Source organism: Bos indicus, chromosome 11 (assembly GCF_029378745.1).
Source record: "Bos indicus isolate NIAB-ARS_2022 breed Sahiwal x Tharparkar chromosome 11, NIAB-ARS_B.indTharparkar_mat_pri_1.0, whole genome shotgun sequence".
NCBI lineage: Eukaryota > Metazoa > Chordata > Mammalia > Artiodactyla > Bovidae > Bos > Bos indicus.
In genome coordinates, this window is record NC_091770.1 from 99,333,301 (window position 1) to 99,357,225 (window position 23,925).

The window sequence follows — 23,925 nt, forward strand, 5'->3', positions numbered from 1 at the left end:
CAGATACAAACCAGATTCAAGAAGGTTATAGGAGGAGAGAGAGCTTGCCTGGTGGCTCAGATGGTAAAGAATCCGCCTGCAATGCAGGAGACCCAAGTTTAATCCCTGGGTTGGGAAGATCCCCTGGAGAAGGGAATGGCTACCCATTCCAGTATTCTTGCCTGGAGAATCCCATGGACAGAGGAGCCTGATGGGCTACAGTCCACGGGGTTGCAAAGAGTTGGACATGACTGAGCAACTAACACACACACACACACACACACACACATAGGACGAGTGGATCCCCCAGACCAGTGGAGTGGCTGAGGGGATATCACAGAACCTCGCAGACATCCCTCCACCAGGCCATGCGTGACCACGTGCGTGTTTCCTCTCTCTCTCTTGGGCCTGACAGTTACTGAATTACTCCTTCCACCAACCACCAGGCTGATGTGCTGAGTTCTGATCAGAGCTTGGATCTAGGCACCTCCCCCCCAACAGGACTCATCTCAACCTCCGGCAGAGAGGTGACCCCCACCCCGCACCCCCCCCCCAAACACCTTAGTCCCTGGATAGAGGGTAGGTAAGAGGCTCGCCTCCTCCTAGTCAGTCTCTGGTTGGTTTCTAGATGGGTCGTGGTGCTTCCAACCCAGGGTAACAAGGGCTGTCGCCATGCCCTGTGGCGCTGCTGGGCATGTAGCCTGACCCCAACCTCCCTGTCTGTTCCCAGGGTGAAGGGGAGCAGTGGTCACATGAGAGGGGATGCCAGGCAGAGCCGGGGGCCAGAGATAGGGGAGTCAGGGGCAGAGAACCTCTTCCAGGGAGGCAAGGAGGTACCAGGAGGCAGGATGGCAAGGGAGTTGAAATTTCAAGCCCTCAGCGCATGCTTCATTGTCTCATCCATTTCACTTACAAAACGCAGATTCAAAGTCAAAATGATTATGGATTTCAGGACGGCATAAATGTTAAGCCCCATCAAGACAGCAGGGTGTGAAACCCCAGGCCTGGAGTCTTTTGAACGTGGGGCCCTGGTGGTGACTGTACTAGTCATGTGCTGGTGGAGCTGGCCCTGGCTGGTGGCCCTCTTGCTCACGCCCCAGAGAAAACCCAAGAAAAGGCCAAGAAGAGACAGGAAATGCCAAGAGACTGTGAGTGAGCCCTGGTGACATCATGTGAGCCTCTGGGTCCAGCTGTGCCTGGAGCTGAAACACCATGGACTTTCCAGTTCCTGAGCCAATGAAGTTCTTTTTTGCTTCAGTCAGCTTCGATTGAGTTTCTGAGGCCTGAATAAGGGGGGACCTGCAGAAGAGAGGATCCAGGCCTGGGAATCTGGATACCTGGACTTCTCGGTTGGCTTAAAGCATTTGGAACTGTCCATCCATCCAAATGGTTGGATGGCATCACTGACTCAGTGGACATGAGTTTGAGCAAACTCCCAGAGATAGTGAAGGATAGGGAAGCCTAGTGTGCTGCAGTCCATGGGTTGCAAAAGAGTCAGACACGACTAAATAACACAATCCACCCAAAATGTCTGTGAGTCACACAGAGATCTGACTGCCCCCTCCCCAAATGAACCTGTTCTGTTCTCAGCCAGGTCCTTTATTTGAGTTAGACCACCTGTTCTTTGTCCCAACAAAAGGAAGCTTTATTCCTCAGCCTTCCAACCTTCCTCAGGCTGGTTGATCTGGGTGTCAAAGGAGACCCTCACGTTCCACCCTGGGGTGAGGGATGTATGTGTGTGCGTGTGTGGCCTGGAGGGCGGCTGGGAGCCAGGGAAGGAAAGTGAGAAAGGCTCTAGGGAGTGTTTAAGAAACATCAGAAAATGACTGGGTTGGCGGGGGCAGAGTGGGGAGGAGTTAGAGACCCAAGGGTTGGGAGTGGGGAAGGGGTTGACTGGGGGAGGGTGGGCAAATCATCTCTCAGCCACTGTTTCTCCTTTAACCCACTCCCTGAATCCATCCCTTCGTTCATTCCATCACCAAGCCTACATCCTGAATGAAGTCGTTACACCCGCGCCAAGTGACTGCTGACTGTCAGGCATAGCCAGGCCTCGAAGATATCCAGACACCTCACTGGAGATAAACCTCTTTGAAGACACGAGTGCCAATTTGTGGAAAGACCCAAAAAATCCACCAGAGTTTAATTTGCCTTCTGCAGTCCCAGCAGTGAAAAGATCTTGACTGAGTCCCTCTGGATAAAGGTGCATCTTCTTACTTCTTAGGTAATCAGTTTTGTTCAACAGGAGAGAATCAGTAGAAAAAGTGTCCTGCATTTTGCAGAGGACGTGTATTATCTCAGCGGAGCTGACCAGTGATGATATCGCAACTCTGGTTTATTGGTCGCTGGCTGTATGGCAGGCGCGGGGCTGTAGAAGGCTCACTGCATAGGTGGGTGTTCACGAGCATCCTTACTGTGCAGACAAGCGTTTGGAGACTTGGAAAAGGGCCCGAAGAGCCTAGTGTCTCCTAGAAAGTGGCGGAGCCCCGTGGGTAACCAGGTCGGTGTGGCTCCGGTGGCTGAACTTAGAACGACAAGTCCCACCTTTGGACAGGCCCCCTCGTGGGGAGGTGGCCCCAGGAAGCCCTCTGGTGCTTGGTCTCTGCGTGCTCGTCCACACTCTGTCATTTGATATTAATAACTTCCAGGGAGGGGATGTCTCACAGGGAACTGGTGTATTGCCCTAGGACAGCCCTCCCACCCTCCTCCGTCCATTGGAAAGAAGGACAAAGCTCGCATTGGCCTGGAGCCTCAGCCTCTCCGGTGTCACCAGGGAAACTGGTTGGGACAGCTGCCCCAGACTGTTGTTATACTGGTTAATCCCCTCCTTCAGTCCCCACCCCCCCCCAGCAACCCCCTCCCCACCATTGCCCTGGGGGAAGGCAGGAATTTTCTATAACACCAATAATCACTACCATTTCTTGAGTTCGTGCTGTGTGCCAGGCATTCCAAGAAGCCCCTTCTTGGGTGACAACTGAATCCTCCCATCCCTGGCTTCCTCTTTGGTCCCACCTCCTGCCACTCTGCCCATTACCCTCTGCCTCTTGAGAGCCATCTTCCAGTTCCAACATGCCAATGAGTTCCTGTGTTTAGTCCTTCTGCCTGGAATGCTCTTCCCCCATTGTTCATCCAGCTAGGGTGGTAGAGATTTCTAGAGCTCACCCATCGGCACTTCACTTCTCTTTCCCAGGCCCCTTGCAGTTAGGCAGGGTCATGGTGCTAATTCTGGTCAATGGGCTGTGAGTGTTAAGTGAGGAGAATTCCTTCCCTTGCAGAACAATCCAACTCCTGAATTGCCGCTGAGCCACTGCGTGGGGGCATCCCGGAGAGTTGTCCCATTCAGCTGGCCTTTGCATGATCAAGGAATTAATCTGCGTTGTGTTGAACTGCTGAGATTTGGGGATTAATGTGTTACCGCGGCAGAGCTTATCCTATACTGACTAATACAGCTGATCTATTTAGATCTCAGCTCATGTGTCGCCCTCTCCGATCACCAGATTTAAAGTGATACTGCCAGCTCCTCACTGTTTCATTTTCCCACAACACTTATCTCAGCGTTCAGTGGTTCACTTACTTATTGTCTGTCTCTCCATTAGCACATACGCTCCATAAAACTAGGGTGCTTGTCTATCTTGTTCATGCCACATCCTCAGTGCCTAGCACAGGGCCTGACATATACAGGTACTCAATATATTTGAATTAATGGGTGAGTACATGCATTTCTTGAATGAGTCAGTGACAGAGGCAGGTGGCCATTCTCATGGGTAGATGTGGAGTCTGATCTTGCCACTGGCGGTTTTCTTACTGTGATTAGGTATCAGACGGCTGGAAGCAATGGTTCTTTTGTCTATATTTGGAGTGTCAACATTGGATTCGGACCTTCCTTGTCTCCTCCCACTCTATCCCTTCAGACCTGGGAATGTGGGCCGGCTAGGAAAACGACTCATCCCAGGTCCTAAGCCGAGCCTATAGCCAAGCCAGAGTCTGCCCCTGGGTTTCCAGACTCCTAGTCCACAGAGCTTTGTGCTGAGCTTTGCGACTTTGTCTTTAGTTTCAGCTTAAGTCACTGAAGACACTTCCTGAGCATTTCCCTCTTAACTACCCACCTGGCCAGGTAATCTAGCAAAACTCTGAGCAAAACATTCTGTGATGATTGATAGGAAGGACGGGGCAAAGTTGGGACAGGGGTCAGAGGTGAGAACAAGCAAGGCTCCCTGCAGAATGCCTCCCTGGGGTTTGTCTTTTTGTCTCACAGTCTCTTGGCAGAGACAGAGTGCGGCATGCTGAATTCTGGGGAGCCAAGGCCTCTTGGTCGAGAGCTCTGTTCTCAGGGGTTGAGCCTCCTCAGAAAGGTTGAATAGCCCTGCTCCCTGCACTCTGCTCTGTCGCATGCTGAACATTGATGATAGTACCTGTCACATCACATTATTTTCTCTGAAAAATATGGCATTAATTTTTTATTCTAAATATAAAAGTGATACATGCTCATTGTAGAAAATTTGGAAAACACAGAAATGTGCGAATGGTGAAACAAAGGTCATCTGTATTCTCTCCGCCTTTCAAGTGTTTCAGTATTTTCCAGCTTCTATTCCGTCAGTTTCGTCTGCACATGTGATCAATAATGTTACCTGTTCCCCAGATGTCCCTGGGCCCTGCCAGCTGGGGGTGTACGGGCGGGCATGTTAATTTCAGCAGGTCCCTCTCCATTCTGCTGGCCAGCACCTTGGCCTCCCTTCAAAGCTTTTTCAGTTGGGTCTGGGAGTGCCAGGGGGAACCATGTATGAGCTCCAGCCAAGTTCCTCCACTTGGGCCTCCTTGTGGGTACCCACTGCCCTAGTCCCCCGAGGGTGGCTCCTGTCACTGTCCCTGCCCCGGGGCCTGCAGCCTCCCCTCCCCTGGTGATTCCTGAGTGGCAGCCCCGGGAAGAATCAGATGGCCCTGTGGCTTCATTATCCTGGTGAGGAGCAAGGCGAGTATTTTTTTCCAGAGCTGTGTTGGCTGCATTTAATCACCCAGGCCGTGAAGCAGCCATGCCTGTGTCCTGGGTCTCCCCAAGTCCCACATGAAAATGCCCCCTTTAACTTCCTCTCTCTGGAGGACATCTTTGGTCTGTCACTTTTCTGAGTAGAGTACCCCTTTTCTGAGAAGAGACCTCCTTCTCTGTCCATGAGCTTTCAGTGGGGGAGACCAACCACCCTCTAACTCTGCTGCAGGTTTGGGACAGGACAGGGTCCTTCCCTCAGATCTTCTGAGCTGACAAGAGAAGAGGATAGCCGTTCTTGGGTGGCGAAGATGTGGGATGGGAAGCCAGGAGCTGCTGTCATGAGAAATGGGTCTGCAGCAGGAGAGTGGGCACCCAGTGCAGAGAAGAAAGTCACAGGAGGCAGACGGAGCATCTGGAGGTTTGTCCCTGAATCCAGTTGTACCTGAAGCCTGCTCCATCTCTGCGCACAGTACAGCTGAGTGCCATGAACCAAGAAATCCCACTTCCTCCCATGCTGGCTCCAGTCAGTTCACTGTTCCCTATCATAAGGGTCCTGACAAATACCAGGAAGAGGTCAGTTTCTGTGCTGGGTGGGGTAGGATAAGACACCACTGTCCTGTGTGTCTCTCCATCCCTCCACCCAGAGCATGAAGTGTTAGATGTGTGCCCCCAATCTGCTAGTTCAGGTTCAGCTGGAACTAACCAGTGTTGCTATTTAGACAACATCCGGGTCATTTGACGGCTCACACTGTAGTACGTAATAAATCCTTCTCCACTAGACTGTGAACTCCGGCAGTAAGACTGGCCACTTCGTAGTGTGATTTCGGGCAACCTTTCTCATTTCTAAAACAAGGATGCTCATGGTATATTTCTCTGAGAATAGCTGGGAAAACTCTGTGAATTCATACGGAGGGACTTCGCTGTCCTTTTCTTTGATGTTCTTTTTTGCAGTGATCACTCAGGGCTTTGCCCTGGCTAGGCACTAAGTGGGACACCCTGCAAATGTGTGTCCCGTGCATGGAGAGGCAGAAAGACTCACCCTGTTACCAGAGTGACACCCCCCTACCCACACACAAACACACACATACACAGAATAGAAGCACTCAGAGCTCAGCACCCCACGCAGTGACCCTCCTGGGAGCCCAGGGCATCCTCAGCCCCTGGCTTCTCTGGAGGGCAGCCTGCAGCTCTCCCAGGCTCTCAGCCGTCATCCCAGCAGCTCCATATTGCTAGGAGCGCAGCTTGGAGCCTGGCTCAGCCCTACACCACGTATCAAGGGCAGCAGAACCTGCGGTGTTCTAGGAGCTAGGGGAATTGTGCGTGTGTGTGCATGTGTGTGTGTGTGTGTGTGCATGTGCACTGGTTAACTTGGGGAGCGGGGGAGAGCTTTCTAGAGCTCTGGCTTCCAGAACTGCTCTTCTCTGAAAGCTCTGTCTCATCACTAAGTCCCCAGTCTTTTCCAATCTCCCTACCTCCTCAATGAGTGCCCTCAACCCCAAGTCTTGCCTGGGGGCTCCTCTGGGGTCTGTCTGGGTCATTTTCCTGGAAAGAGCAGGGCTTGTCTGTGGACCTGGGTCTGTGGACTCCTGGTTTGCCTGCCGGCCTGCCCCTCTTCCTCCTTCCCCAAGACGCATGTTGCCTGGCTTTCAGTTGTGTTCTGCTGGGGAGCATATGTTAGTTTCTCAGGATGTCCTGGGAGGGCAGGCAGAGCTCTCGCCAACCTCCAGGGGAGGGGTCATGGCATCGAGTGGAGTGGGGATGCTCCTTAGGGCTCTTGTGTTGGGGACAATGCATTTGGGTGGGTGTGGCCTTCAGTGCGGGGTGTACTGTAACATCAGGATGGCTTGTGTTGCTATTTCAGGTGGACCTTCTTAGTGTGAGAGGTGGCCGGCCAGGGGATTGTGTTATTGGTTGCTGCACGCTGTGCTCAGGGCATTGACCGTTTGCGTGGCTGCCCAAGGTCCCTTGGCCGTGAAAAGATAATTGAGTGGGAGGGCATCTCTCTTTCGGGTGCTCCCGGCGCCCTCCACCCCCTGTCCACGGGGATCCCTGGATCCCAATATGCCTGAGGTCTCTGGGCACAGCTGAAGCTCAAGAAAACCTAGCAAAGGGGAGGACAACCTGCGTCCGCGTTCAGTTCAGAGCTCTTATTTCGCAGGCCACCACCTACGCTCCCTTGCCCGTAAGGGACAGGTGGGAGGTCCCAAGCCCCTCGGCTGGTCCCTTCAGGTGCCCAGGTCCGACCTCCCGACAAAGGCGGCCGACCACGTGCCCTTCCTCGAGGCGGGCCCGGAGTGGAGAACGCACGCAGCCCCTGGGTTTCCGCTCCAGCCAGGGTTCGAGCCAGACCGCGCTGCGCCCGGGGTGGGCGCGGAGCAGCCCCTCGCAGCACCCCGCCCCGCCACCCCGGGTTGTGCCTCGCCCACTCCCAGCCTCAGCCTCTGCAGCGCCCTGGAAGCGGCGCTAGGGGGAGCTGTGGCAACTGGCTTGGTGGATTGAATCAAAACCGCGCATCAAACAGCTATTCCTTGGACTTGCAGGGGATGGGTGGGTGGGGGGCGCACGGGGAGGAGGGCGACACACCGTTCCCCCTCCTCAGCAGCTCCAGACTCTTCTCTTCCCGTAGGAGGCCGAGAAAACAGCCCTGTTTGTGTGTGTGTGTGTGTGTATGGGGTGGGGGGGGGCGGTGAAGGTGCTTTTCCTCCCCGGAACTCACGCCTCCGTAGCCTCCTTCTTTCCTCCTCCCCCACCGTGGGCCCTTCGCGGCCCCCACCTCCGCCCCCCCACCCCCGCAAGCCCCTTGGCTCTGGAGTGTCCCCGAGAACTTCGCCTCGCGCGTCACCGGGACCCAGAACCCAGCGGGCTCCTGGGACTGGCTTGCGTCCGCCTCTCCGAGGCTTGGGGTGGGGGTGGGAGGGTCCTCTCGGCTGCAGCCCTTCCTCTCCCTGCGGGGGGCGTGAAGGCTAGGGTGGGGGGGCGTGAGCCGTCCTGCTGGGGGGAGGGGCTCGCGCAGCCAAGGGGAGCGCAGGGGCGAGAAAGCGAGCGAGAGCAGTGGGGAGACAGCCAGGGACAGAGAGAGAGGGGGGCGGCTATCAAATCAAGAGCAAGCTGCCACTTTGCTTTTTCTTTCTTTCTTTTTTCCTCCCCTTCAGTCTTTCTTTCCTATCCCCTCTTAAGCTGGAACCACCCCGCGCGCCCCTGGGCCCGAGGCGCGGCTCCAGATGTGAATTTGGTTCCAGTGGGGAGGACGCGAGCTTCCTCGGGGCCTTGGCACATTCTCCCACTCTGAGGTCATTCCGTAGGTGGTCAGAGCGCAGAGCGCGCCTGGAGCCTTCCTGCCTCCATCCACTGGGGAGGGAAGAAGAGAGGCGGGCGGGAGGGCGCGGAGAGGGAGAAGGGAGGGGCGCGAGGAGGGAGGGAGACGCCGCCAGCACACCACCAAGTGGCACCGAGCAGTGATAACAAACTCAACTTAAAAAAAAAAAAAAAAGGAAAAAACTTCCCCAAGTTGCAGCCGGAGATGTGCGGACGTGCGGGCGGAGGCGCAGGGCGGGGACTGTGGGTGGCCCAGAAGCCCCCGGTGTCCCCCGGCGGCTCTCCCCGGCCCAAGAGAGCTCTGAGTTGAGGCCGAGCAGGCTCTGCGCCCCTGGCTGGGTTAGGAAATGTGATGGTGGCTCGCTCGGCTTCCTGCTGGAGACCCTGGGGGCGGGGAGACCGGTTCCCGTGGGGGTCAGGCCCCTCTGCAGAGGCGGCGGGGGGGCCGAGGAGGCGCGCAGCACCGGCTTCTTCCCCAGCAAACGACACTCCCTCCCATCCCTCTCCCACCCCTGGCCCTGCGGATGTGGGCAGCTCCTGCCCTCCCAGGCTAGGAGAGCTGGGCTTTGCAGGAGGGTAGGGGTCTCGTGTCACCTCCCTCTATCCTTCCCGCCACCTCCAGGCCGACCTGAAAACAAGGCACCGCCATCCTCTAGAGTCGACTTTTTTTATTAAGATGATAAATTTAAACAAATCATCTGAACAGTTTTACCCGGTTGATACACAATTCAGAATGCACAAAAATACAGGGGAAGGAGGGAGAAGAGCCAAGAAAGGAAGGGTTGGCAACTTGTTTTGGAGTCCACATGGTGTGATGGCAGAGAACCAGAGGGGCTGCAGGCGAACCCCACTTTTTTTTTTTTTTAACAACAAAAGGCTTTAAATTAAACAAAATCTATCAAGCTGAAGACACAGGACGGGGTTCTTTAGGGCTCGAACAATGCTGGTTTCATGAAATGCAACCGAAGCCTGAATCAGGATAGTGCAACTTAGAAGCACACACACACACACACACACACACACACACCCACACCCACATCTGACCAGGAACTTAGAGAAAAGTCTCCAACGCAGTCGGCGGTCCCGGCCCCTCCCTCTCTCGGGGCCGCCGGGGATCCAGGTGAAGGAATCGACTTCCTTTTTTGTTTAGTGGGGACCGCAGTGCTGGGCATGATGGGAAATGTAGTCGGCCGTGCCCGCCCCCTACCCCGTCCCCAAACAGTGTCCGAGAGTGTCGGGGTGTCCGGCGCCACCTCCGGGTCTGGAAGACGGGTGGAGGAGGGGAGGAGAACAGAGCCAGAGGGGCGGGGAGACCAGAGGTTCAAGACACCCGCCCCGGGAAGAAAAAAAAAAAAAAGTTGAAGTGTTTTCATTTCTGCCTTCTCATTTTGAGAACTTTGGAGGCCGCCCCCAGAGAGGAAATGTGACCCAAACCTCCCTTTCGGAGATAGAGTTTGCCTTTGTTTTTGCTCAGGATTTCACAAGACCCATTCCTCACCCCGCGGAGGGACTCGAGAGAACAGAGCTCCGGGCTTCCTGGGTCTGACAACTGATTGGAATCGGCGTCCGAGACCCCGCGCCCTCCAGCGCTGCGCCCCCGGCGCGCCCTGGCGGTCTGGGCGCCCTGCCTCGCCCCCCGGCTGCCCGGCACCTCCTCCGGGCAGCAGCCCTTCCTCACGTGGCTGGCTCCTCGCTAAACACCACTGCAATCACTACAATAAAAAAAAAAAAAAAAGAGTAGGAGAAACACAAAGCATACTTAAATAGGCGCTTTTTCTCTCTGCAAAAATAAAGTCCAAGATCTTAGATTTCTTTTTTTTTATTTTACAATTTATAAAACATCAGCCGTCTCCCTCTGCTCGCCCCCTGCTCAGCCCGGAGTGGCCGGGCGCCCGTTCGTTCCCTCCTCTCGCCCCTTGGCTGAGTCTTTTGTCTGGCCCCAGCCCCGCGGGGCCCCGGGTCCCCGTGCCCTCGGGGGTCCCTAGAAGGCGACAATGGCTCGAGTCCAGGCGCCGAGGCTGGCGAGCGCCTGCTTGGCGCACAGCTGCCCGTTGAGCGGCGGCGGCTGCTCGGAGGAGTCCGGCTGTCGGCTCACCAGCCCGGAGAAGCCCGAGCCAAAGATGGAGATCAAGTTTGAGATGTTGGACGCGTCCGGGGACGAGTCCGGGCAGAAGTCCTCGAAGCGAGCGCGCTTGCAGGGGGCGAACGGGACGCCCCCGGGGGGCTCGGCCCCCAGGTCGCCCGCATCCTCGTCGTCGTCGTCCTCCTCCTCCTGGCCAGGGTAATACTTGCGCTTGCAGCCAGTGGCGGACGCCAGGCCGGGTCCCGGGGCGCCCTGGCCACAGCAGGGGCAGTGGGCGGAGGCGCAGCAGTCCTGGTGCAAGTAGCCGTTCTCCACCGTGGTCACCACGTGAGTGTCCAGGTCCAGCACGGTGGTCTGGCTGCTGCAGTGCACGCCAAAGTCCGAGGGGGCCGGGTACGCGCCCCGGTAGAAGCCGGGGGAGGAGGCGGGGGCCGGGGAGGAGGGCGGGGAGGCGGCGGCCGCTGCCTGAGGGGCGGCCCCAGGGGGCGCGGAGGGCGCGGAGCAGGCGGCCGAGGCGCGAGGGTCCCGCGGGCAGAGGGAGGCGGGCGGCGGCAGCGGCGCAGGACCCGGCTGCAGCGGCTCCAAGGGCTGCCCGCGGTGGGGCGCGCCGTGCGGCGGCTGGAGCGCGGCGCACCCGGGCAGCTCCGAGAGCGCCCCCGCGCCGCCCGCGGGCGCCCCGGCCGCCGCTGCCGCCGCGCAGCCCCTGGGCGCCGGGTGCTGGTGCAGCTGCTGCTGGAGGTGCAGCTGGTGGAGCTGGTGGAGCTGGTGCAGCTGGTGACGGGCGACCGGTTCGCGCGCCTCCGCGTCCCCGCCGCCGCCAAGTTGGAGAGGGCCGAAGTCGGCCGCGCTGGCCGGCATGCCCGGCGCCGCGTACGCGAGGTGCTGGTGCTGGTGGTGGGGCGGCTGCTGCTGCTGTTGCTGCTGCTGCTGCTGGCGCCGGTAGAGCTCGGCGTAGCGCTCGCTCAGGTAGAGCTGGCGCGCGTTGCGGAGCACGTAGGACACCAGGAGGTTCTTGTGCAGCTTGATGCCGCCGCGCTGGGTCCGGGAGCTGTGGATCTTGCGCAGGGAGATGCTGATCAGGCTCTGGGCGTCCAGGGCGCACTCCATGCTCCCTTGAAAACGGCGGCGGCGAAGCAGCCGCGGCCGTTGCTGCTGCTAAGGCTGCTGCTGTTTCGGCTTCCAGCCGGCCTCCGGGACGCGCTGGGCAGGGGAAACGGAGCCCGGGTCAGCGGGTCGGCTGCGCTCCGAGAGGAGCCGCCACCATGCGCTGCGCGCCACCCGCGGGCTCGTGCTCCCCAGACGGCGCCAAAGCAATGAGCCTCGGCCGGCCCGGGCCCCAGCTATTTAGCCGGGCGTCCGGGCCCCGCCCCACACCTGATGAGCCAATGAGAGTGCCCCAAACCTCCCGAGTGACAGACGCTGCCCGCCCCGGGGCCACTAAGCTGGCCAATCAGACCAAGGCGGTTCCTTTGTGCTATTCAAATACCGAACGGACCCGGGACCTCCAACGCTGCCGCTGCCTCGAATGTTCTCCTGGGGCCGCCGCGCCGCGCGGGACTTGGAGTCACGGGGGCCGCTGTCTGCGACGTGGCCGCCTCGCAGCCGTCACGTTGGAGCCCGTGGCAGCCCTCGGCCTAGTTCCTGGGAGCCCAGGGTCGGTTCACCTGCGTGCTGCTGCGACGGCTCCTCCCCCTTCCGCATGGCTGGGCCTCACCTGCGGCAGGTGCGCGCAACTCCCACTCCCGGCCACGCGGCACCTCCTTTCTGATCTGTCGCCCCCTCGGGTGACCCACTGGACCCAAGGCTTTTGCAAGAGACTCGTGGGGCTGCCGGCTTGACCTGTGGGGACTCCTCAGGGGAAGGAGATTTCGAGGTCCCCTCAGTCGCTGAGAATGTGGGATCTGACTCCTTGACTTTTTGGTCGAGGGGCCTCAGAGAACACTCAGAGAAGGGCCGTTCTCTCCGTTGGTCTGACAGAAGAACCCCAAACATGGTGAATTTTGATCTCCCCAGATGGAGAAGGCTTGGAGGCGTGCCCCTGGCAAACACCTGAGGTCTAAAGGCGTTCTGAGAGCTGACATCCAGTGTTCTAATCGCTGGTCCTGTAACCTCTCCTTTCTTTCCTAATAATAATGACAATAGGGACTATTATGATGTACCTAGTATGGGGGAAGCCCTGCCAGAAATGCCTGACTCCCTCCCTGAGACTGCCTGCAGATAGGGACCTCAGTCTTAGAGGAGAAGGGTGACACTCAGGAAATCACGCAGCCCAGGAACTCACCAACTTAACTCTTGTTGACGCTGTTTTCCTTCTTGTCCTGAATCGTTCATGGGGCCACCTGCTTCCAGCTGGGAGCTGAGACGGTGGGGATTTTCTCCAGGGGGCTCTTCATCTGGACTGGTTAGCCTGAAAGGGGGGTGACTGCTGCTTAGAGTGTGTGTCGGGGGATCTCTTTGAAGTGGCCAGGACGTTTGCCTGAGGAGGGGGTCCTTGAGTTGGCCCTTGAAGGAGAAACAGGGTTCACAGAGAGTATGAAGGCTAGTGGGCCTTGTGTGTGTTGGGTGGGTGCTGGGTGGGAGGAGGGCTCAGAGGCAAACTTCGTGCTATTTCACCCTCTGCTTGGGGTTTCTTCCGAGTCTCTTCTTTCGCTGGGCCTCTTGTCCTCAGCACCTGCTTCATCCCTTGGCAGGAGTAAAGAGACTCAGCCAGTCCATCCAGCACTCTCTTGGTGTCCCCTCAGATTTAAGAATTCTCCAAGTTTGTTTCCTCCAACAATTTTTCAGCATCTACTCAGTGCCAGGCAGCAAGGTTAAAAACAGATTTAGGGAGAACATACCCTATTTTTCAGATGAAACTTGGGGCGCTGACAGCGGAAGGGACTTGCCTGAGGTCCCACAGCTCCAGGTCCAGTGCTCTGGCCTTTCCATGCCATCTGTGCACAATCTCAAACTGTTCTGAACCCCTGTGATCAGAAGAACCTCTTCTGCCCCCACCCAGAGAAGCCAGGATTGACACTTTAGGGGAACTGTGAGAAAAGGCATCTTACTTCCATTATATTGGTGATCTGCTGACAGGGACACAGAATACAACTTGTTCATGTGCTAGTATTCGTAATAATAAAAATATACTGCTCCTTACCTCCCTGCTGCTGCTGCTGCTAAGTCGCTTCAGTCGTGTCCAACTCTGTGTGACCCCAGAGACGGCAGCCTACCAGGCTCCCCCATCCCTGGGATTCTCCAGGCAAGAACACTGGAGTGGGTTGCCATTTCCTTCTCCAATGCATGAAAGTGAAAAGTGAAAGTGAAGTCACTCAGTCGTGTCCCTAGGGCCTGTCTTAAAGACACACAAAGACTTCATTCTTTTATCTATTTTGTTTTGACCACACTGCAAGGCATGTGGGATCTCAGTCCCTGGCCAGGGATCGAACCTGCACCCCCTGCATTGAAAGCTCAGAGTCTTAACCTCTGGACTGCCAGGGAGATCCCTCATTCATTTATTTTTGAAGTCCACCTTTAAGATGTCATTACCATGTGGAGAGAAGTGGGAGGTTCTGTTTCTGCAGTCAAGCCTGGGATGGACAGTGTCTGGCACGTTGTGAGAGTCTAAGAATGTATTATTAATGCTTATTTTGGACTTTCATTCTGTCTTTGCCCAGATTTTACTGGGGCAAGCTAAGATTTTGAGTGTTTGTGTCTTGCTCAAGGTCACTCAGTCAAGAAGGGGTGAAGGCAGGGTTTGAACCCAGGTCTGTCTCCAGCAGCAGAACTTGCTTTAGGTTCTTTGAAATCAGCCACTTGCTTCTGCCATGGGTGAATCTGAGTCCAGTTCTCAGGGCTCAGCTCATGGCGAATATAACTTTGATTGATCAACATCCCACCACTTTCCTGCCAACCGCTCTGAAACCAGGGCCTGCGGGGTCCACAAAGAAGAAAATCCCTCTCACAGCTCAGCTCATCATTGACAGCTGTTCTCAGAGCAGCACCTCCTAACTCTGGGGGCCCAGATGGGACACCAGGGTAGGGAGGGAAATGGATTCCCTAGCGACAGGTTGAGGGCAGGGGAACCAGCACCCCCTTCAGCCTCTGCCTCAAGGTGGGTCTGAGCTCTAAGGCTCTTCTGCTCCCTGGGGCCAGCTGAGGAGTGGTCAGTCCCGTCTGCATGGCCCCATTCTTTGGGTCCTCCTGTCTGGGGCCCATGTTCACTTGGTCTCACCTCCTTGGGAATGGAGAGGTGGGGTAGTGGAGAGGGCTAAGCAGTTGTCTAGCTTAGTAAAAACCCTTGATCTTTTTTGGGGTGGCCTGGAGGGGGCGAGTTGCTGCAGCTGTTATAAGGACACACTTGCTGAAGGAGGTAATGCAACAGCTGAGCTATTTGGTGCCCCTGGGAGCAGTGAAGGTGGGAGGGTACACAGTAGGAATTCACAGATATTTATCGAATGGGTAGGTCTCACACAAGGCTTCTGTTCCGATGGTCAGTGGCTCAGAGCAGGGGACTGCGGACCGTCCAGGGCATCGAGTATGTGTATGTATATATGTGTGTATGAATATCCATGTGTGCATCTGTGCGTGAGGGTGGGTCCAAGTGAGACAAGGCTTCGTGGGATGAAGGGCTAGCCTTATTGGTCTGGGCACCTGAGAAAGGTTGGGGCACTCACCTTTCCCCCTAAAGCTGGAAGATTACATCTGGCCCTGAGTCACTGCTCTCTGGAGGAAGTTAATTCATGCCTAAATATTTACTGAGAGAGTGCTGGGACAGTGTAGAGCAGGTCACAAAACCTATCTGGATTTGGGCTCCTGTCAAACCCCAGGGGGTGTCACTGGAGCCGCGAACACCTTGGAATGCCACTTAGGCCTGGGGACGCCTTTCACTGGGTTCAGGAGGGAAGACATGCCAGGAAGTTCCTAGTCAGCTTTGGGACTCGCCTGGTGGGCTCTCAGGGACCAATTTGGGGAAGAGGATGCAGAGGCAAAAAGGTTAATTGAAGGTCTGTGTTGGGAGAAGGAGGATTTGGAATTGACGTATTCATTCCTTTCTTCATTGGCCAGACAGCTGTTTCTAGAACCTTACTCTGGAATCCCTGCAAATGGATTAGGGGGAACTAGTTGTGATCCTGCCCTCAGGAGGCCACAACTCAGAGGGAAGCAGAGGAGATAAACAGACCAGATGACGCAGAGTGATAAGTCTGTGATAGGAAGGAAGGGGCTGGAGGAGGGCAGGGGAGGGTCCCCAAAGCTGGCCTGGAGAAGGCTTCCTGCAGGAAGCTGAGACTGGGAAGCCAAGGACAGGGAGGGGTCTTTTAGCAGAGAGAACAGCTTGAGGCTCAGCACAGTGTCTGGTATGCAGTAGGCACTCAATAAACATTAGTGAAATCAATCAATCAGTAAGTGCAAGTATGCAGAAGACACTGTTAGAATTGGAAGGGTCCTAGGCATCGGGCTGCCCCCATCCATAATTTCAGATAGGTAAACTGAGGTCTGAGGGCTTCCCAGGTGGCTCAATGGTAAAGAATTTGCCTGCCAACACAGAATTTGCCTGCTAATTTGTTCAATTCCTGGGTTGGGAAGATACCCTGGAGGAGGAGATGGCAACTCACTGCAGTATTCTGACCTAAAAATCCCATGGACAGAGGAGCCTGGCAAGGTAGCAGAGAATCGGACATGACTGAGCGACTGAGCACACACTCACACACACTGAGGTCCAGAGAGGAGGAAGGATGCTCTGAGTATGTCCCCCAGAGATGGAACTGGAACCCAGACGTCCCATCTCCCAGTCAAGCCTCTGGCTTCCCCAGCTCGCTGTCTCCAAAGCTTGGAGTGGGGGTGACTCCATGGGGACAGAGGTCGACACTGTGGGCAGTGGCAGAGAAAGCGTGGGGCACGGCTGAACGCAGGGGTCACTGTTGAGTCCTCTCTGAGGCTCAGAGTCCATGGTGCTTGGATGAGGGGGCCTGGTGCTACACCCCCGCGAAAGTTGTTCTGTGGCTAATGGGCACTGGGGAGCTTGGCTGGGGTCCCAGAGCTGGGGAACACCCCTCCTGCCCTGAAGACCCAGCATCCTGTCACCGTCCCACATACAGGTTAATGACCTGTCTGTGTTTGCCCAGCATGGTCCAGGGCAACAGGCTCAGTGCCCAGGAAGACATCATGGCTCCTGGCTTCAAGGTCTTAAATGTAATGTGGAAGGTTGACAGCAGCTTGGGTTTCTGGAGCTCTTGTTCTCTGCCAGCCACTGCCTCCTGTGCTGGTCTCCTTGAAGCTCCACCGCAACCTTTGAGGCAGGTTCAGTTATCATCTGCATTTGATGGATGAAGCATGTGAGGCTCAGAGGGCTTGGGTGACTTGACTGGGATCCTCCAGCAAGGGAGGAAAAGCGACTCTGATCCCAGGACTCTGGGGAAGTGGGGGGCACCAGAAAGCAGCAGGGGAGGAGTGGAGACCCCCGCTGTGAGTTTTGGATTCGTTGGCTTTTGAACGAATTCTGTCCTTACCGATGGAATGTGCATGCAGAGTCGGTGTGATCTCTCACCTGGGGGCCTCTGCCCGAGCACCTGGCACAGGTTGGGTGCCCGATTGTTCGTTCACTCACCCACTCATTCATTCACTCACTCAATAACCATGCACTGAGGTAGTGAACGACAGGGAAGCCTGGCCTGCTGCAGTCTATGGGGCCGCAAAGAGTCGGACACGACTCAGTGACTGAATGGCGACAGATACCGGCCAATGAGCAGGCGCCATGCTAAAGGAACACCAGACAGCTCTGTCTGCCCAGAGCAGGGCTGAGAGGATCCTTTTAATCTCCTTGGCCAACTCTGATTGATTCGTAGTGTCTGCCTGGAACCCTGGGTTGGAAGGGATTTGGCGGGTGCCCCAGTTGATTAGTGATGTCTGCCAAGGGCTCAGCTGGGAGCCGTTATGGCAAGCCTGCTGGGTAGCTGCCCCTGGGATGAGGATGGAGTGTCTGCTCCATGCTTTGGACATCTGGGTTGGTTAAGCAGACAGAAGGGGTCTGGAGGTTGGGAGAAACGGGTTCTAGCCCCAGATTGGCCCTGTAACCCTCAGGAAATACACATCAGCCTTTTTGGGCCTCAGTTTCCTCATTTGTCACCTTCTTCCAGGAGGTACTGTGAGCATAAAATGACAGGAAAGTGTTTGAAGAGTTGAGGAGACTGGTAATGAAAGGAAATGGGAAATTGTTCCCCTCTCTCTTTTCTTCTTTCTCAAAATCTTGCCAGAAATGGAACATGCTGGGCAGGGTAGAGTTAATCCTGGACGGTCCTGTGTGTGTGTGTGTGTGTGTGTGTGTGTCTGTGTGTCTGTGTGTGTGTACACTGGTGGGTGGGGGGCCCCTCAGCGGTTCCTGGCTCAGAGTTGTTTTTATAACTCACTTAGTACAGACCTTTGTCCCCTCCCTGGCCTCAGCTGGGAGTTTCTAAGGAGTAAGACGCTCCTTGGATCTTAGGAACTGAATCTTAGAAGTTTTGTTTGTTTGTTTTCGTTTCACTGGTGGGAGCTGGTGTGTGTGCCACTGGCCTCCTCCACATCCCCACTCAGAGATTAAAACTAGACCATTGTGCCAGGCGCAGAACTCTGTTTAACATGGATTTTCCCCATTAATCCTCAAAACAGTCTCATGAAGTGGGTAGCAGAGTAATCCCCATTTCACAGTTGAGGAAACTGAGGCCCAGAGAACTGAAACTCGGAGGCCACACACCTCCAGGCTGCTGCCGGTTTGTGGGTACCAGACCCTGATCCGAGCTAGAGAAAGCCTGTCTCATCCGTCATGACTGACTGTGCCTCATCCTGGCTCTTCTGTCCATTCATCCATTTACTCCTTTATTCACTTCGTATTTTTGTTCTTTCACAAATGTTAAGTTCCCACTGTGAGCCAGGCTCTGCATCAACTCCTAGAACCACAACAACCCCACTCTCGAGGACCTTACTTACATTCTAGACCAGATGGGAAACAAGCAAAAGGTAAGCAGATAAATAAACAAGATTGCAAAGAGGGTGATAACGAAGTAAACAGGGCTTTGTGATGGGGAATTGACCAGCCTGGAAGGCTCCCTGGGCAGAGGGTCCCAAGCTCCCAAGCTCCCACCCCTCCCCGGGCCCCCTCCCTCCATCCCTTGCCTTCCCCAGGCCCAGGGCCCTCCTTCAGAGGCCCAAACTCTCCAGCAATCTGTTCTGAGCTCAGGCTGCACTTCTGTCCCTCCTGCTCCCCACAACTGGTGAATTTTTAATGCTGCTTACATGGAACAGAGCAGAGTTTTAGTTTTTGTTTTGAGAGCATTTCTCAAACAACAACAAAAAAATCATTTCTCAAGCGTGTGTGTGTGTGAAGAAAGAGAGTGTGAAAGAGACAGCCCGGCGAGTACTGATGATCTGTCCTCAATTCATCCCCTGAGCTCCTTTTTATTTAGAAAATTTTTAAAACATGGGGCTAAATAGGATGTCAATTCTGGACTTTGTGCTGGTAAAAGGGCACCCGGGAGGGCCCTCGGCATCCATGTCCTTAGTGAACCCACCCAGCCCCTTGGGGACCCGGGCCCCATCCTTACCTTTGTCATACAGAAGAGGAGACCCAGGTATAGAAACAACAAGTATCTGTGTGGGTCCTTCCACTAATGAGTGTAGGAGAGGGAGGCTGGAGCACATGGCTCCACACCGCCTGCCCCATCACACACATACACACACACACACACACACACGCACAAGCTCAAGGCAACTCTGGCTTCAAGAGGGGTGGAAATGGGAGAAGGACCCAGCCTATGAGCTCAAAGGGGCTGGGAATAATCTGGCTGAGAAGGAGGAAGTGGGGAGTGAACCTTAGTGGTTAGCACTGGAGGGTCAGAAGCTTTCCGCGAACTGACCCCAGGAGGCAGCAAAGTGGGTCTCTGCCCTGTGTTGCCCTTGGTAGCGGCTCCCGGTGTCCTCCTCTTAGCCTGTTCATTGAACGCTTACTGGGTACTAGCCGCCAAGGTCTAGACATGAATCATCTCATTGAATCCTCACGATAGAATCTATGACTAAGATCCTTCTGTTATCCCGTCCACTTTACAGAGGAGGAGGCTGAGGCTCAGAGAGGTGAATTGACTGCAATCTAGACTGGTGTGCCTCCGGAGCTGGCTCTTTTAACCTTGACACCTGGATATGTAGGGGGCCGGAAGAAGGTGGCCTCTAGGACTCTGAGATCTGAGGCTGGTTACTGTCCTTGGGAACTTGTGAACCTCTGATGCAGGGCTGGTTCATCTTTGCAGCCTGATTTCACCGGTTTGTAGCACTCAGGGCTGGGAGGGTGGTTCGCCCCATTACTGATCCTCTCCGGACAGCGAGGCTAGTGCCTCATCTGCCCTTCGTGCAGTCTCCTCATGGCAGGATCTGTCCTCAGTGCCTGGTTTTCCTCCTTGGCACTGAGGACATCATTAGTTCCATTCATTTCTTTTTTTAAAAAAATAATTTTGTATTATTTATTTACTCATTGGCTGTGCTGGGTCTTCGTTGCTGCGTGGACTCTTCTCTAGTTGAGGTGCGTGGGCTTCTCATTGCAGAGCGATGTAAAGGAGGCTTTCTTTTGTTGCAGAGCATGGGCTCTAGGGGGACTTCCCAGGTGGCACTAGTGGTAAAGAACCTGCCTGGCAGTGCAGGAAACATAAGAGACGTGGGTTCGATCCCTGGGTCGGGAAGATCCCCTGGAGGAGGGCACAGCAACCCACTCCAGTATTCTTGCCTGGAGAATCCCATGGGCAGAGGAGCCTGGCGGGCTATAGTCCATGCGGTCTCAAAAAGTTGGACTGCTACTTAGCACCCATGGGCTCTAGGGTGCCTGGGCTCAGTAGTGGTGGCTCCCGGGCTCTAGAGCACAGGCTCAATAGTTGTGGTGCACAGGTTTAGTTGCTCTGTGGCATGTGGGATCCTCTCGGATCAGGTATCAAACCCATGTCTCCTGCATTAGCAGGCGGATTCTTTACCACTGAGCCACCAGGGAAGCCCCTCATGGGCAGAGCCCACAAGCGACTCTCTGTACTTGGTACCTTGTTTAGTCCCTAACATAATAGGTGCCCAATTTCTATCTGTTTCATGAATAAATATTGTCTGTGTGAAAGGATCTTGGTGAACAACTGTTTTAGCTTTGCATGGATCAGATGTGGACAAAAATCTTTTAAAATGTCCATCTTGGCCACCTGATGTGAAGGACTGACTCATTGGAAAAGACCCTGCTACTGGGAAAGATTGAAGGCGGGAGGAGAAGGGGATGACAGAGGATGAGATGGTTGGATGGCATCACTGACTCGATGGATATGAGTTTGAGCAAGCTCTGGGAGTTGGTGATGGACAGGGAGGCCTGGCGTGCTGCAGTCCATGGGGTCGCAAAGAGTCGGACACGACTGAGTGACTGAACTAGCATGGATATCCCTCTTGCAAAGAAAAGAAAGAGTTTTAATCAATCTTGTCCTTTCCTAGTGGTGAACGTAGTTTTTTTTTTTTTAATTAACAAGTGTCGGGCTTCCCTGGTGGCTCAATGGTAAAGAATCTGCCTGCAGGAGACATGAGTTTGATTCCTCATCCAGGAAGATCCCGCATGCCTTGGGAACAGCTGAGCCCGTGCGCCACAATTATTGAGCCTGTGCCCTAGAGCCTGGGAACTGCAACTACTGAGCCCATGTGCTGCAACTCTGAAGCCCCCGTGCCCTAGAGCCTGCGCTCTGCAACAAGAGAAGCCACCGCCATAAGAAGCCCGCGCACCGCAACTAGAGAGCAGCCCCTCACTCTCTGCAACTAGAGAAAAGACCCAGCACAGCCTAAATAAACACATAAATAAAATTATTAAAAAGAAACCAAGTGTCATTCATTGCTGATTTGTTCACTGATTCTCTGACGCATGGAAGGAGAGACTCATTCACTCTTTAACAGATATGTGTGGGGTATTTGCCATTTCAGGGCACCAGGAAAAGGGAAAGGAAGTTATTCTCCAGGGGATGCAATATACTCAGGGAGATGAGGCGGTTTCAAGGTAATAGAAGCAGACACCATTGAATTCCTTGGAACCATGGCTTGATTTCTCACCTGTACTACCAAACACCGAGTTTAATCTATTCCAAGGCACCCACTCCCGACCCTGCCCGTCTCCTAACTTCAATCTAACACCCTTGAAATTTCTATCTGTCTTACCATTGATAACATCTTAGATTTGCCAAAGTCTGGATGTTTGACTCATTGGACTAATTAACATTTATAAGGCACTTCATACAACTTGCCCTGTCACCCCACATTTAGTTACTAGTTCTGACCCCGAGTTGATAAAGGCAGCCTGTTTGGTATTTCACAGTCATGGAGAAGAGATGGGAACCATCATTTACTGAGAACTGAGTACGTATGAGGCCTGCACTGGCTGGTTCACACCATAGGACTTTCATACACCGTGTCAGGCAGCTTGTATCATCCCCAGTCTACAGATGAAGAGACCCAAGCTTTTCTGTGCTGTGCTTAGTTGCTCAGTCGTGTTCTACTCTTCCCAACCCTATGGACAGTAAGTAGCTCACCAGGTTCCTCTCTGTCCATGGGGATTCTCTAGGCAAGAATACTGGAGTAGGTTGCCATGCTCTTCTCCAGGGGTTCTTCCCAACCCAGGGATCAAACCCAGGAATTTCCATCAACTACTTTTCACAGACAAGGAAGTTGAAGCTAAGAAAGTAGAAGAGATTGGATTATTGTTCAGCAATTCTTCACTCCCCTTCTCCTTGAGTTAGAATCATTTTTCCTGACCCACTGACTTTGGCCTTGGCCACATGACTTATTTTGGCCAAGGGACTGTGGGAAGAAGAGATGGTATGCCTCTGAAGAGGAGGCCTTGGGAGATAGTGCATGCTACTGCCCTACATCTTGTATGCTTGTGATCTGTCACAACAAAATATATCCCATTTAGATTCTGATCACAAAAAGAATATGGAGACTCATGGGATGCATGAGCCCAGCTCATAGTCTGGAGCCAAGTTCAAGGGATCCACAGCCTGAAACAGAACTACCTAGTTGAGTCCAGCCAACTGCAGTCACCCTACAGACCAGTGAGAATAAATGTTTGTGTAGGCATCCGTTCGATCATAGAAAAAGCAAGAAAGTTCCAGAAAAAACATCTACTTCTGCTTTATTGACTACACAAAAGCCTTTGGCTGTGTCAATCACAACAAACTGGAAAATTCTTAAAAAGATGAGAATACCAGCCCACCTTACCTGCCTCCTGAAAAACCTGTATCAGGTCAAGAAGCAACAGTTAGAACTGGACATGGAACAATGAGGTGGTCCCAAATTGGGAAAGGAGGCTGTATATTGTCACCCTGCTTATTTAACTTATCAGATCAGATCAGATCAGATCAGTCGCTCAGTCGTGTCTGACTCTTTGTGACCCCATGAATCGCTTCCCTGTCCATCACCAACTCCCAGAGTTCACTGAGACTCACGTCCATCGAGTCAGTGATGCCATCCAGCCATCTCATCCTCTGTCGTCCCCTTCTCCTCTTGCCCCCAATCCCTCCCAGCATCAGAGTCTTTTCCAATGAGTCAACTCTTCGCATGAGGTGGCCAAAGTACTGGAGTTTCAGCTTTAGCATCAGTCCTTCCAAAGAAATCCCAGGGCTGATCTCCTTCAGAAAGGACTGGTTGGATCTCCTTGCAGTCCAAGGGACTCTCAAGAGTCTTCTCCAACACCACAGTTCAAAACCATCAATTCTTCGGCGCTCAGCCTTCTTCACAGTACAACGCTCACATCCATACATGACCACAACCATAGCCTTGACTAGACGGACCTTTGTTGGCAAAGTAATGTCTCTGCTTTTGAATATGCTATCTAGGTTGGTCATAACTTTCCTTCCAAGGAGTAAGTGTCTTTTAATTTCATGGCTGCAGTCACCATCTGCAGTGTACGAACAAAGCTAGTGGAGGTGATAGAATTCCAGTTGAGCTATTCCAAATCCTGGAAGATGATGCTGTGAAAGTGCTGCACTCAATATGCCAGCACATTTGGAAAACTCAGCAGTGGCCACAGGACTGGAAAAAGGTCAGTTTTCATTCCAATCCCAAAGAAAGGCAATGCCAAAGAATGCTCAAACTACCACACAATTGCACTCATCTCACACGCTAGTAAAGTAATGCTCAAAATTCTCCAAGCCAGGCTTCAGCAATAGGTGAACCGTGAACTTCCTGATGTGCAAGCTGGTTTTAGAAAAGGAAGAGGAACCAGAGATCAAATTGCCAACATCCGCTGGATCATGGAAAAAGCAAGAGAGTTCCAGAAAAATATCTATTTCTGCTTTATCGACTATGCCAAAGCCTTTGACTGTGTGGATCACAATAAACTGTGGACAATTCTGAAAGAGATGGGAATACCAGACCACCTGATCTGCCTCTTGAGAAATCTGTATGCAGGTCAGGAAGCAACAGTTAGAACTGGACATGGAACAACAGACTGGTTCCAAATAGGAAAAGGAGTACGTCAAGGCTGTATATTGTCACCCTGCTTATTTAACTTATATGCAGAGTACATCATGAGAAACGCTGGACTGGAAGAAACACA

The 23,925-nt window shown here is 54.1% G+C and overlaps 1 protein-coding gene and 1 long non-coding RNA gene across 2 annotated transcripts; one reads left to right on the forward strand and one right to left on the reverse strand.

Moving 5' to 3' along the window:
- Positions 1-8,928: 8,928 nt before the first annotated feature.
- IER5L (immediate early response 5 like) lies at positions 8,929-11,672 on the reverse strand. Its single transcript, XM_070799406.1, has one exon. The coding sequence runs from the start codon at positions 11,463-11,465 to the stop codon at positions 10,257-10,259; it is 1,209 nt and encodes a 402-aa protein (XP_070655507.1). The 5' UTR covers positions 11,466-11,672; the 3' UTR covers positions 8,929-10,256.
- Positions 11,673-17,874: 6,202 nt separating this feature from the next.
- LOC139185688 (uncharacterized) lies at positions 17,875-21,193 on the forward strand. Its single transcript, XR_011569173.1, has 3 exons — positions 17,875-18,332; positions 19,419-19,628; positions 20,855-21,193. It is a non-coding gene; the product is annotated as an uncharacterized lncRNA (long non-coding RNA).
- The last annotated feature ends 2,732 nt before the right edge of the window (positions 21,194-23,925 follow it).

Coding starts and splice junctions, on each gene's coding strand:
- IER5L (XM_070799406.1), bottom strand. CDS start 11,465: ATGGAGTGCGCCCTGGACGCCCAGAGCCTGATCAGCATCTCCCTGCGC.